General features: G+C 43.7%; 1 protein-coding gene across 6 annotated transcripts in view; it reads left to right on the top strand.

Annotated features, from left to right (window-relative positions):
- LOC144693003 (synaptotagmin-16-like) overlaps nt 1-13,567 on the top strand; it is a 188,617-nt gene that overhangs the window by 111,407 nt on the left and 63,643 nt on the right. For all 6 annotated transcript variants that reach the window (XM_078562249.1, XM_078562247.1, XM_078562243.1 and 3 more), the window contains exon 2: nt 11,817-11,996. In XM_078562249.1, the coding sequence (XP_078418375.1) occupies nt 11,817-11,996 (180 nt within the window). The remainder of the gene's footprint in view (nt 1-11,816; nt 11,997-13,567) is intronic.

Raw genomic sequence — 13,567 nt, 5'->3', positions numbered from 1 at the left:
CGTTCCGTGAAGCCATCTGAAAGCCTCAGCAGGTTCACAATTTGAAGTTGTCAAAGCCTTGAAGGTGAGTGCCTGCAACCTCTCTTTCGGAGGTGTCCTCACCTTTTAAATATGATGGTCCTTACCCACTGCTGGAAATAATGCCATTCAGGTGGATTGGTAGCCTAATGTGATCAACTATGCAGCCCACCAAGCATATAGCAAGGCCCAGCACTTAAAGTCAGCCAATTCCTGCATCAGTGATCGAATTGGGCTCTACCGCCTGCTTTGGTCCGACCTACGACAAGAATCCTGCCTTCTGGAAAATGTTCGTTATTCAAGCACATTGCTTCCTTCAGATCTTTTTTTCTGTTACTGCACCACAGCATACCGAGGACTCCTTATTATTGGTTACTGGAAAAGTGATGCATTTATAACTGGAAAAAGCAGCTTTTATTTTGAGTAAAAGGATCCATATGTTAACATCAGTAAAATTTGAATCAAATTTTTAAATTTTTGTGGGGGCAAGGAATTATTTTGAAGTTTTATACGTTCCAGTCATCTCTCTTTTCCTCCCCCCGAGCTATGCACGACAGTCAAGGGTATTGCGTGGGTGTTTGCTCCGATGAGTCGGGTGATTTTCACTGTGTTCGGGCAATCTCTCCTGTAGTGGGAGTGCATCCTAAAGTTAATATTACTTAAGTCAACTAAGTTAAAATTGAAATCAAATTTCCTATAAAGACAGAATTGTGAACCCAAGACTCCAGTTATTTCTGAGCACTGAAAGAACACTTGTCTGTATGGCAGATCCTCTGGGAGTGATATTCTACATGGAAATGGATGAATAGAGTTGTCATTCAGGCTTGACTTTTTATTTCTCAATATTTGTTGTAGCCCCTTGAGTGAGAAGTGAAATGAACATTACTGAAAATTGAATTTTGAAATATTCTCGAAAAGAATGAAAATATGAGGTGAAGAAACTAAACGTTTTGGCCAAATGTTTTCCCAAAACTAGAGCGTGACAGGAGTTTTGAAACTGAAGATTAGGACTGGATTTCTTCCGAGGATTATAAATGAATTGTAACATTAAAACTTGAGGTCCAGAGGCTAGACAGTATGTTTCTTTTATATTTAATTTTAACACAGTTATGGAGGGCGCAGGATCAGACAAAGCCTGTGAGAGTAGCCAGAAGCACTGGGGGTGAATTTAAATGTTGTGTTAAATACATTTCTGCACACGGCTGGAACTGCTAGTTTGGAGAAGTGCAGCAATGGAAGCACACTGCTTCTCACTGGGTTCTATATAATTAATATAGACAGCATAAGCTAGGTCCTTAGAAGAAAATTGCCTTAAGTGTATTGTGCCATATCCATGTGAAATCATTCCTGTGTATCCTATCATAAATCTAATAATGGGAAATCATTTTATCAATATTCATTCAGCAGGCACTAACCAATGCTTTCACAAACAAGCTTTTTTGTTCTGAGTGTAACAGATCTTGTGGCATCCTTTGGTGTGGTAGTAAATACCATTCATTTCCTCCCTGCTTTCCAGAAGTTTCCTTCTTCCTCTTCTCAAGATGTTGAGGCCTTGGTTAGAGGGGGTTTCAGGGATGTTGGTCACCCTCTTGTACCTCGCTCGATTGGTCATTAGTTATAAATCTTGATGGCGAGAGTCAGCCAGCCATTTCACTGCAAGAAACTTTAAAGGTGAGTCTGAACTTGGCCTCACTTGCTATCTGTACTTTAGCAAGAGTTGCTGCATAATGGTGAGGAGTGGGAAACCTGCCAATTTGTTTTCTTTCCTCTCTACTCTGAGCATTTCATGCCTAGGGCAGCACCTCTAGAATCACCTCAACCTACAAGCAACTTGCCAAGCCACCTTTTGACAGCACCTTCCAAACTCATGACCTCTACCACCTAGAAGGAAAAGGGCAGCAGACACATGGGGTCACCACCACCTGCAAATTCCCCTCCAAGTCGCACATTATTCTGATTTGGAACTACATTGCTGTTTCTTCAGTGTCACTGGGACAAAATCCTGGAACCCCCTTCCTAATAGCATTGTGGGTGTACCTGCACCACATGCTCTGCAGCGGTTCAAGAAGGTGGCTCACCACTATCTTCTCAAGAGCAATTAAGGATGGGCAACAAATGCTGGCCTTGCCAGCGATGCTCACATCCCATGAAAGAACAAAAAATAACCTGGGCTTGGATGAACCAATTTATCTCGGACCTCAGGGATTTACCCTGGCATCTTCCTGGTTGAAACAAAGTTGTTGTGTACGCAATTGTTGTGTAACTAAGCCACTTATTACACAACATACCTGAACGATGGAAGGAGCCACAAACTTCAAGAGCAGGAGGAGGCCTTCAAAAAGGGTTAACAAACTTACTCTATTGCATCTCTAAGCAATGAAGAAATTGTGTAGGTTATCATATAAGTGGAATCTTAATGACCAATTAATCATTTTCTCAGTTGTTATCAAGATACACAATATAATTAAAATTTCCACCCACACATCTGTCTGCAATATAATTCTGAGTCTGGCAGGTTAGTATTTAACAATTAACTGTAGTGTTGAGTGCCTGGTGAGTAAGTGGCAGTTTAGCATGAAAGGGAAAATGTCAGCAGTCTGTTGAGGAGCTAAATGAGCACGGAAACGTTTGAAAAGTTTTCTTTATAGGGGTGATGGATAATTTCACTCCCATACCATTCTTATTTCGCTAAGATGAAAATTCAGAGTGCCACTGATCATGTGGCGTAGCAGAATTAAAGCCATGATTTGCATTCTGCCAATGACTGCAAACCCATTGAGTGAACAGAATTTGACGTGCCAACCAGTCACATTTTACATGAACATTTTGTGTTTGTCAGCCTTGGCTGTGGGCAAGGCTGCCAGAGGTACTGTCCTTTAAATGAGACATGAAGCAGAGACTCCACCTGCCCTCTTCGGATTACCTAATAACATCCTGTGGCACAATGCAAGCAGAGCAGGGAGTCTCCCTGGTGTCCTGGGAAACATTTATCCTACAGCCAGTGTCACTAAATCAGATTGATCATTTATTTCACTGCTGTTTTGGGAGCTTTGTGTGCACAAATTGTGCCAAACCTTTCCCTATGTTATATCAGTGACTATACTTCACTCCGCTGTTTGTAACGCACTCTGAAAGGGAAGAGTGCCTGTGTGAACTGGTGGAGAAGAGTGGCTCAATGGAACTGTGGGAGCAGTGTAATGAAGTTTGAAACTATCTAGCAGTTCCGTTAAGTAATAAGAGACAATAGCCTCCAACTTCTCTCCGCAATGTTGGGGAAGGGAACAGTTAAAGGAATTCAATTGCTAATTATTAGTTAACAACCTAAGTACCCATTTGGTTGTATAAATGGGATAACAGGTGAGACAAGTTTTTGGGTAGAGTTTTAGGTACTAAAATTAAACCTCTGTTTGAAGAAGCCAGTCTTGGTCTCAGTCTTTAATGCCAAACAGCTATCGGAACTTAACAGTGGTAGCAGAAGATGGTTGCTGCTTGTAAGTAAAAGATTGGAAACTAAGCTTTCTTCAGACAAAGACTATATTTGGAGTTACCTTTGAGAAGAGTGGTTTGGAGTCGCTTTGGAGAATGGCTGAGTCAAAATGTTGAGTTTCGGGGTATGATTACCCACCAATGTCTATGAGCAATGGAAGAATGAAGTAACTATGTGGACACTGGTTACATCTTTGCCAAAGAAAAAACAAGGAATGACCTTGGCACTTCTGTTACTATACAAAAGCAAAAAAGGATGCAAAGTATTTCGGAGCTGGAGCCTGAGAATTTGAACACGGATGACGGTTTGGAAATATTATTAGATTTTATGGATAAGATCTACCAAAAGGGTGACTTATTAAGTGCTTACGAAACGTGGTCAGATTTTGACAAATTTAGAAAGTTAGAGGATAGTTCCATAGAAGATTACATAATGGAATTCAGTAGACTGTATGCAAGATTGCAAAAATTCCATCTAGAAATTCCCTAATCAGTGCTGGCATTTAAGTTACTAGACTGTGCCAGAGTATCGAATATGGACACCTCGAGTTCTGACTGGAGTTAAATTTGCAGAAAGACACACACAGCTCGAACAGGTGTCAGAGCTCTAAAAAAATATTCTTCGGAAAACATTCCTTTCCAGCAGCGTCCATGGCGCAAGTGAGTCATTCAGCGGTAAGACAGAAAATGGAAGGCACAAAAACGTAATATCAGTTCTGGCAGTGGGTCTGGGAGTGAACATGCCTCTAGGAAGAGATGGCAAACTTTTGAAAGAAGATCTATAAATGGGAGAAGATCTGTAAATGGGAGAAGGAGATCAAACAGTAACAGTCCAGAGCGTGATAGAGGGCAGGATAAATATGGCACAGACTGGTAATGCTACAAGGAGCAGAAGCCCATGTGATTGAGAAGCCTTCGTACCTTCAAACAAATTAGAGAGCCTACGGCAGAATAAGTTATCCTGAAGACCTTTTTGGCTCTGTTAGCTACAAATGCTTGGTAATGTAAGTCCATTGATATTAAAGCTGCCTTTTTGCAGGGACACCAACTTCAAAGGGAGGTTTTTCTGCGCCCACCAAAAGACGCGCCAAATGCCTCTTGAGAAGGAACTCTCTGGAAGCTAAATAAATGCGTATGCGGTTTAAATGATGCCTCCAGAGTTTGGTATTTCTCAGTGAGGTCAGTTTTGTTAAAGTTGGGCTGCCTTTAGTTGGAAGCAAACCCGGCAATGTTTTATTGGCACCATGGAGGGAAACTTACAGCCATCTTTATGATACATGTAGATGATTTTTTTTGTGGGGTGGTAGCACTGAATTTGAAAAGTTGTCATTAATGGGCTCAGAATGGAGTTTAAAATTGGAAGTCAGGCTTCTGGTCCATTGAAATACATTGGATTGGAAATTAGGCAGAGTGGATCACACGTCATTTTACATCAGCAATCCTACTTGGAGAACATCAATCCCATCGCAATTAGTGGTGGTAGGGCCTCCCACCCTATAGGTACAGCAGCTCCTGAAATGGAAAAAGAGGAACTCAGAAGTCTAATTGGCAACTCAGTTGGCTAGGCAAGCAAACAAGGCCAGACACCATCATCACCATCCCTGGGTATGTCCTGTCCTACCAGCAGGGCAGACCAAGCAGAGGGGGCGGTACAGTGGTATACAGTCGGGAAAGAATTGCCCTGGGAGTCCTCAACTTTGACTCCGGACCCAAGAAGTCTCATGGCATCAGGTCAAACATGGGCAAGGAAACCTCCTGCTGATTACCACGTACTGCCCTCCCTCAGCTGATGAATCAGTGCTCCTCCATGTTGAATACCTCTTGGAGGAAGCACTGAGGGTGGCAAGGGCGCAGAATGTACTCTGGGTGGGGGACTTCAATGTCCATCACCAAGAGTGGCTCGGTAGCACCACTACTGACTGAGCTGGCCGAGTCCTAAAGGACATAGCTGCTAGACTGGGTCTGCGGCAGGTGGTGAGGGAACCAATGAGGGAAAAACATACTTGACCTAATCCTCACCAACCTGCCTGCCACAGATGCATCTGTCCATGACAGTATCGGTAGGAGTGACCACCGCACAGTCGTTGTGGAGACGAAGTCCCGACTTCACATTGAGGATACCCTCCATCGTGTTGTGTGGCACTACCACCGTGCTAAATGGGATAGATTTCAAACAGACCTAGCAACTCAAGGCTGGGCATCCATGAGACGCTGTGGACCATCAGCAGTAGCAGAATTGTACTCGAACACAATCTATAACCTCATGGCCCGGCATATCCCGCACTCTACCATTACCATCAAACCAGGGGATCAACCCTGGTTCCATGAAGAGTGTAGGAGGGCATGCCAGGAGCAGCACCAGGCATACCTAAAAATGAGGTGTCAACCTGATGAAGCTATAACACAGGACTACTTGCGTGCCAAACAGCATAAGCAGCAAGTGATAGACAGGGCTAAGCGATCCCACAACCAGCGGATCAGATCAAATCTCTGCAGACCTGACACATCCAGTCATGAATGGTGGTGGACAATTAAACAACTTACTGGAGGAGGCGGGTCCACAAATATCCCCATCCTCAATGATGGAGGAACCCAGTACCTCAGTGCAAAAGACCAGGCTGAAGCATTTGCAACAATCTTCAGCCAGAAATGCCGAGCGGATGATCCATCTCGGCCTCCTCCAGAGGTCCCCAGCATCACAGATGCCAGTCTTCAGCCAATTCGATTCACTCCACGTGATATCAAGAAATGGCTGAAGGCACTGGATACTGCAAAGGCTTATGGGCCCTGACAATATTCCAGCAACAGTACTGAAGACTTGTGCTCCAGAAATTGCCACGCCCCTAGCCAAGCTGTTCCGGTACAGCTACAACACTGGCATCCACCTGGTTATGTGGAAAATTGTGGTTGTTGGGGGTCAGTCATCTCAGCTCCAGGACATCACTGCAGGAGTTCCTCAGGGTAGTGTCCTCGGCCCAACCGCCTTCAGCTGCTTCTTCAATGACCTTCCTTCCATCATAAGGTCAGAAGTGGGGATGTTCGCTAATGATTGTAAAATGTTCAGAACCATTTGCGACTCCTCAGATACTGAAGCAGTCCATGTCCAAATGCAGCAAGACCTGGACAATATCCAAGCTTGGGGTGACAAGTGGCAAGTAACATTTGAGCCACACAAGTGCCAGGCAATGACCATCTCCAACAAGAGAGAATCCAACCATTGCCCCTTGATGTTTAATGGCATTACTGTCACTGAATCCCCCACTTTCAACATCCTGCGAGTTATCATTGACCAGAAACTGAACTGGGCTAGCCATATAAACACTATGGCTACAAGGGCAGGTCAGAGGCGAGGAATCATGCGGCAAGCAACTTACCTTTGACTCTCCAAAGCCTGTCCACCATCTACAAGACACAAGTCAGGAGTGTGATGGAATACTCCCCACTTGCCTGGATGATTGCAGCTCCCACAATACTCAAGAAGCTTGACACCATCCAGGACAATGCAGCCCGCTTGATAGGCACCACATCCAACAACATTCACTCCCTCCATCACCAACGCACAGAGCAGCAGTGTGTACCTTCTACAAGATGCACTGCGTAGAGTGAACATTTTCTCAAAGTGACTTATTATCTATAAGACATTCGATAGGTACCGTTCTGAATACCCTTTTCCATTTAAAATTTCTCCAGCATCTTTGATATAAAGAATGCCATATCTACCCCCGCAACAAGGGCGAGAGTCTCCGTTGCCAAAGCACTTTTTACAACTCTTCATATCTTCTCAGATTCCCATGCCAAAGGGCAATATTATAAATTCTCCCGCACTCAAAAATCCATCACACATATATTAGTTTGTGATTAATATTTTACCATATTTCATTCTCCAATTTGCCTGCAGGTAGGTACCATTCCATCCTTTAAAAACTGAAAGGCACAAGTGACTCAAGTTAAGCAGTTATTTTATCGTTGCATCTCTTATTGAGTGGCAGAGCAGGCTCAAGGGGCCAAATGGCCTACTCCCATTTTTCATGTTCTTCTGTCTGATATTCACTTTTGGAGATATTCTGCATGCATAACAACTTAAAAAGTAGCAGAAGCTGAGTAGCAGCTTCAAAACAGTTGACAACTCAAAAACAACTCTAAATTTCAGTCAATGACTTGCCGCTACACTGGCCATGGGTTTATTATAACTTAAGCTACATATAGATCCCAAATTTCATCATTTGAATAGGAGATAGTGCCAATTCCCTAATGTCTTCCCTGTTAAGCTCCAATAGCTGTTTGGCAATAAGGACTGAGACCAAGACTGGCTTCTTCAAACAGAGTTTTATTTTTAGTGCATAAAACTCTACCCAAAAACTTGTCTCAGCTGTTATGCCTTTTATACAACCAAATGGGTACTTAGGTTGTTAACTAATAATTAGCAATTGAACTCCTTTAACTGCTTCCGTCCACAACAGATTCCCCTCTTAAAAAGAAAGTAATCCTTAAGTTTATATAATCACAAAAAAAATAATTATAATAATAACGATTAAAATTGGTAGCTGCTATCAACCCATTTGATCTTGGCAATCTCCTTATTCTTGAACATCTGTTTTAAGCTTGCAATGTCAATTCGCAATCTCTGAGAGTGGAATCAAATGACGGTGTGTCTTCATCATTACCCTCTTCCTGGTGTTCCTCCACTGCCTGGACAAATTGCAGTTCTTGGATATCTGAAAGGTCAAAGGCACAAGGATAATGTTGTGGTGAGGAGGGCAGTGAAAGTAAGAGGCGCATGCTTACACCATCTGCAGCTTGCAAATCAGAAGAGAGTATGGGGTGAGGGGGAAGTGGGATGTGAGAAGGAAGATTCAGAATCGGGATACTGTTATCTTTAATATTTTTGGCGCCGCCGCTCACCATGGCTTCACCTGGCCACTCCAACAATGATCAGCATTGCCTCCTCCATGAAGGTTAGGATGTGCAGGAATTCTGCCCCCTATGGTTAGGAGGAGACCATTCAGTCCATGCCAGCTCTCTGGAGAGCAATCCAATTAGCCCCATTCGCTCCCCCTATCCCTGTAGCCCTGCAAGTTTATTTCCCTCAAGTGCCCATCCAATTTCCTTTTGTAATGATTCATCATCTCTGCTTCCACCACCCTCATTGGCAGCGGGTTCCAGATCATTACCACTCGCTGCATAAAAAAGTTTTTCCTCATATTCCCCCACATCTATTGCCCAAAATCTTAAATCTTGTCCCCTAATGTTTGTATTATCAGTTAATGGGATCAGCTTTTCCTTGTCTACCTTATCCAAGCGTATCATAATCTTGTACACCTTTATCAAATTTCCCCTTAATCTCCTTTGCTCCAAGGAGAACAACCCCAGCTTCTCCAACCTAACCTTGTAGCTAAAATTCCTTGTCCCTGGAACCATTCTGGCAAATCTCCTCTGCACTGTCTCAAGGAGCCTCCCATCCTTCCTAAAGTGTGGTGATCGGAACTGGATGCAGAAATCTAGTTGTGGCCTAACCAGAGTTTTATACAGGTTCAGCAAAACTTTGCTGCTTTTCTACTCAATACCCCTATTTATCAAGCTCAAGATTCCATATGGCTTGCTAACTGCTCTCACAACGTCATGCCACTTTCAAAGACTTCTGCACATGTAACCCTCCAGCTTCCTTGGTCCCTGCACTCTCTTCAGAGCTGTGCCATTAAGTCTATATTGCCTTTCCCTATTCCTTTTGTCAAAGTGCATCACCTCACACCTCTCTGTATTAAATTCCATGTGACACTTGTCTGTCCATTCTGTTAGCCTATCTATGTCCTGTTACAGTCAATTGGCATTGCCTTGTCCTGCAAGAGAGAGGGAAGTATATCCACGAGTGTGATGCAATGTAGCTGGAAACAATGTGCAAGGGTACGGGGAAAAGGCAGGAGAATGGCACTAAGTCATAATGCTCATTTGGAGAGCTGATGCATACACAACTGGCTGAGTGGCCTCCTTCTGCCCCATAACAGCAGGGGCCCAAAATTGTAACTTGCAAGCTAAACTGCATCTCTTAAAGGGGAGGCGCATTGTGGATTCTGTTGCTGTCATGGTTGAATAGCTGGCAATGTAAGCAAACAGTGAAATATGGAGATGGCGGTTCAGCTGTGCTAAGTGTGTGAGGGTGTGGTTGAACATGTGAATGTTGGGCATGAGTCCTGACTGATAGAGATTGTTGGTAAGTGAGTGATGGAGGTGTGGTGAATTCAGGAGTAGCTGAGGCTTGATTGGTGTATTTAGTAAGATACGGCATTTAAAGATACATTCACCACTTGACCACTCGTGAGGTCATTGAACTTCTTGCGGTACTACAATGAGGTCCTTAAGGTTCAGCTCCTGGCATTGAACTCCACAGCTATCTGCTCCCGCTAGATGACCTCCTTACCCCTGCACACACAGGACATCGCTCCTCATTCGCCCTCTTCCACCAGTAACTCCAGTGCAGCCTGTTCTCTCAGGTTATGCCATTCTTCAGTGTTTTCCAGGTCAGATTCACTTCTTGCATGACTGCGAGCATCTGCTCCAACTACAGTGCGCCTCCCCTTTAAGAGATGCAGTTTAGCTTGCATTTACGATTTTGCTGGTGTGTGCAACCAATGAGCACCAGATTTATATGTTGGCTGCACATAGCAATCAGTGTAATGAGCAAGCAGCACAAGTTAGCTTGCTGCCTATATTTCAAACAATAGACACGGGTTAATTGTGCATAGTCACCACCCAGCCCATTTTCAGTGATTTTCCTAATTTAGTTGCCAATATTCATTCTAAGTTACTGCCTAGCCTGGACAAAAAGAAACGAGAAGGGTCAGACTTAAGAGGTGGCTCGTTGAAATGAAGATTGGCATTGAGTGAGGTGGTACAGAGGGTCACTGATATTATTTCTTTTCCTAGAATTGGCTAGCATTTCAAGTCTCAGGGTAATTCAGGAGAGCTACCAATTCGAGTTTGATTGTCACTTTTCTGAGTTCTCTTTACTCAACGTTTTTGGTTTTCAAGTTTGACATTATTTTTGTGGGTGAATCTAGCTCCCCTACATCCTCAACCTTGTTCTCACTTGCCCTGATGTCTAGGTACATTTCCCAGCATGCTCAATATAATGAATGGCGAATCGGTTTTAGATTTTAAGTCACTGGTTCTATCGCTTGCTTCCATAGGATTTAGCTTGTCTTCAAAAATAGCAGAGTAACTCTATTCTAGACCTGATGCTCAGCTTTAATTGCCAAGCAAATTTATTAAACAGTAAAGGAATAAAAAAGATATGAAAAAATTTTATCCCTTTAATGCCTTTTTGGATCCCAGGATATCTCAAAGCACTTTGCAGCTTTTATGTACTTTGAAGTGCATTCACTTTTATAATGGAGGGAAATGTGGCAGTCATTTTGTAACCTTCCTCTTCACCTAACCTCATTCAGAAGCACAGGTTGGCCTTTCATACGTTAGCTAATGACACCCAGCCTCTAGCCCTCCTCCACATCCACTGATGCTAAAGCTGCTGTTGCATTCCCCGGTTGTCTCTCTGATTGTAACACCTGGATGAGGCAACCTCTGCTGGAAGCGGATGTCACCTGACTGCACAATTCACCTCAACTGTAATGTTCTCAACTGTAATGTTCAAATGGTTTGCCAGCTCCCACTGTGAGGAGAGGCCACCTTGGTGAGGTTTCCAGTATGGATGGAACAGTTTCTCATCAAGCACTGTCACCTTTAGAGAGGGAAGAAAAAAGAAGTAATTATATTCATCAAATTAAGAGAAATACAATATGACTGTCTTCTTACATTTCTAATCCAGCAGTCATCCCAAAACATAAATAAGAAATTAAAAATAAAATACTAACTTAAAAAAATTCTTCAAATGCAGCAGTTTTTTAAAATTGTGATTTTGAGATCATGAACCTTTATTTGATTCTCTGAAATGTTGAACATTTTTTTAAAAAGTCGTAATTAGGGTATTGCAACCTTAGGCCCTATGTGGAAGGGATTGGTGGAACCTGAGTTATTGCTCATGAATTATTATGACTTTTTAATAATTTTATCATTGGGAGGTGTCAATCAGAGGCTAGACATGCCCATACAGATAATGGGGAGCCTGGGAGTAAGCCTGTTAGGTACATCCACCAGCTGGTTTAAGAGACAGTAGAGAAGCAGGTTGCATGCTTCTCCGTTTCCAGAATGGTGTATTGCACAGAGGGCAGGAGGAAAGAAACAGATGAGGAGAGGAAGCAAATAAAGGAGCAGACAACCTGATCCTCTAATAATTTGTTTTATTTTTGCTCTCTGTCTAGTCACACCAGAGGCCATTGGGTTTTTATCAGCAGTCGGAGTCTTTGTTGTCTTGTTGGCAGTTCTATTCCTCTTCATCAACAAAAAACTGTGCTTTGAAAAAATTGGTGGACTCCCATGTCTTGAACTGAAGCAGAAAAAGAAGCGGGTACGAGAAAAAGCTGGAATCCACAGGGGCCTTGGTGAGTGTCTTGCATTTTTATCAGTATGATGGTGAACATTTGTGGGGCCTCCTTTTGGGGTATGTTTCAATAATGAATTTCATATTGGCACATTATTTAAAAAATCAGGAAAAGTTAATTTTAGTATCTTTTTCCTTATGCATCTGTTTAGGTTTAACCTAAGGAAATAACTGAAGGTGATAGCTTGAGGGAATTGCATCAGTATTAGTTAGCAACCCAGATCACTTCAGTGCTGGTCTCATCTGAACTGCATAGAACATGACTCGTTAAGCCATCAAACACATTGTTCTCTCAACACTGGCACTGTTATTGAAACTGAGCTGTCAAAAATCTAAGCAAAGCAGGGTGTTAATGTTGCTAATTATTTGTACAAGAAAGGTGAATTTGGCTTTTTAAAATGGGTCCTGATGATCGTAGAATCATGGAATAGTTATGGCACAGAAGGAGCCATTTGGCCGGTTGTGTCAATGCTAGCTCGCTGCAAGAGCAATTCACCTAGTCACGTCCACCTGCAGATTCCCCATAGCCCTACAATCTTGTTTTCTCTCCAGATAATTACCCAATTCCCTTTTGAAAGCCATGATTGAATCTGCCTCCGCCACACTCTCAGGCCGTGTGTTCTAAATCCTAACCACTCGCTGTGTAAGAGAAACCTTTCCTCCGTGATGATAAAACCTTTTCAGGGAACTGAGCCATAATATCCTCTCCTATCTATGGGCCGGAATTTTCTCGTTGGCGTGCGGGGGCGGGCCCAGCACGCCAATGCACAAAATGACGAGTGGCGACGTCGGGCGAGCGATATTTAGGTGGGCGGATACGCGATGTTCTCGGATGCCCACCCGCCATTAATTCATCAGGTACTTAAGACCCTTGAGGCAGCAGTTGCCTGCAATTTTTCAGAGCCCGTGCCATCGTCAGGACATCGCACGGGCGCAACGGGCAGGCGGGTAGGAGACATTTGTACAAACCTCATTCATGGGCGGGATAAGAGGGGTGAGTGGGGTCGTGAATGGTATCTGTTAGATATTTAATTGTGAAAGTTACTGCTACTTGGCTGTCTGAGCAGGAATACTTCAAAACTCATACCAGCTGCTTGGACAGGAGTAACAGCCTTAAGGTCCGGACTCTAAAGTAAAGATCATTTTTGGGGCCTGCAGGTTTCTGGAAGGCTTCCCTTAGCCTGGGAATGGGAGTTGTGCTATCCTTTGGAGGAAGGGAGGGCCAGAAGGGGGAGGAGGCCAGGAGTCCACAGTCAGCCTCCAGGGAAGCCACCTTTGGGAGGAGAGGTGGAGGCACAAGAGGCGCAGGGCCAACAGAAAGTCCAAGGTGGAAGGGGCCACAGAAGATGCCACAATCCTGCTGCCAGGATATACAGACAGTGAAGCAGCAACCTCAATATGTCTGAGGTGCAGTGCCAAAGGATGCTCCGTCTCCCAAGGGAGACAGACACCTCCATTTGTCAGATGATTGGGCCTGAGACCTGCGCCAACTGTGTGGATGGACACCCAATGCTTGTGGCTCTAAAGGTCACAGCTGCCCTCAACTTCTATGCCTCCGGCTCCTTCCAGGGG

The sequence above is a fragment of the Cetorhinus maximus genome, chromosome 18 (genome assembly GCF_964194155.1).
Source record: "Cetorhinus maximus chromosome 18, sCetMax3.hap1.1, whole genome shotgun sequence".
In the NCBI taxonomy this organism is placed as follows: domain Eukaryota; kingdom Metazoa; phylum Chordata; class Chondrichthyes; order Lamniformes; family Cetorhinidae; genus Cetorhinus; species Cetorhinus maximus.
This window is presented reverse-complemented; position numbering and strand designations above follow the sequence as displayed.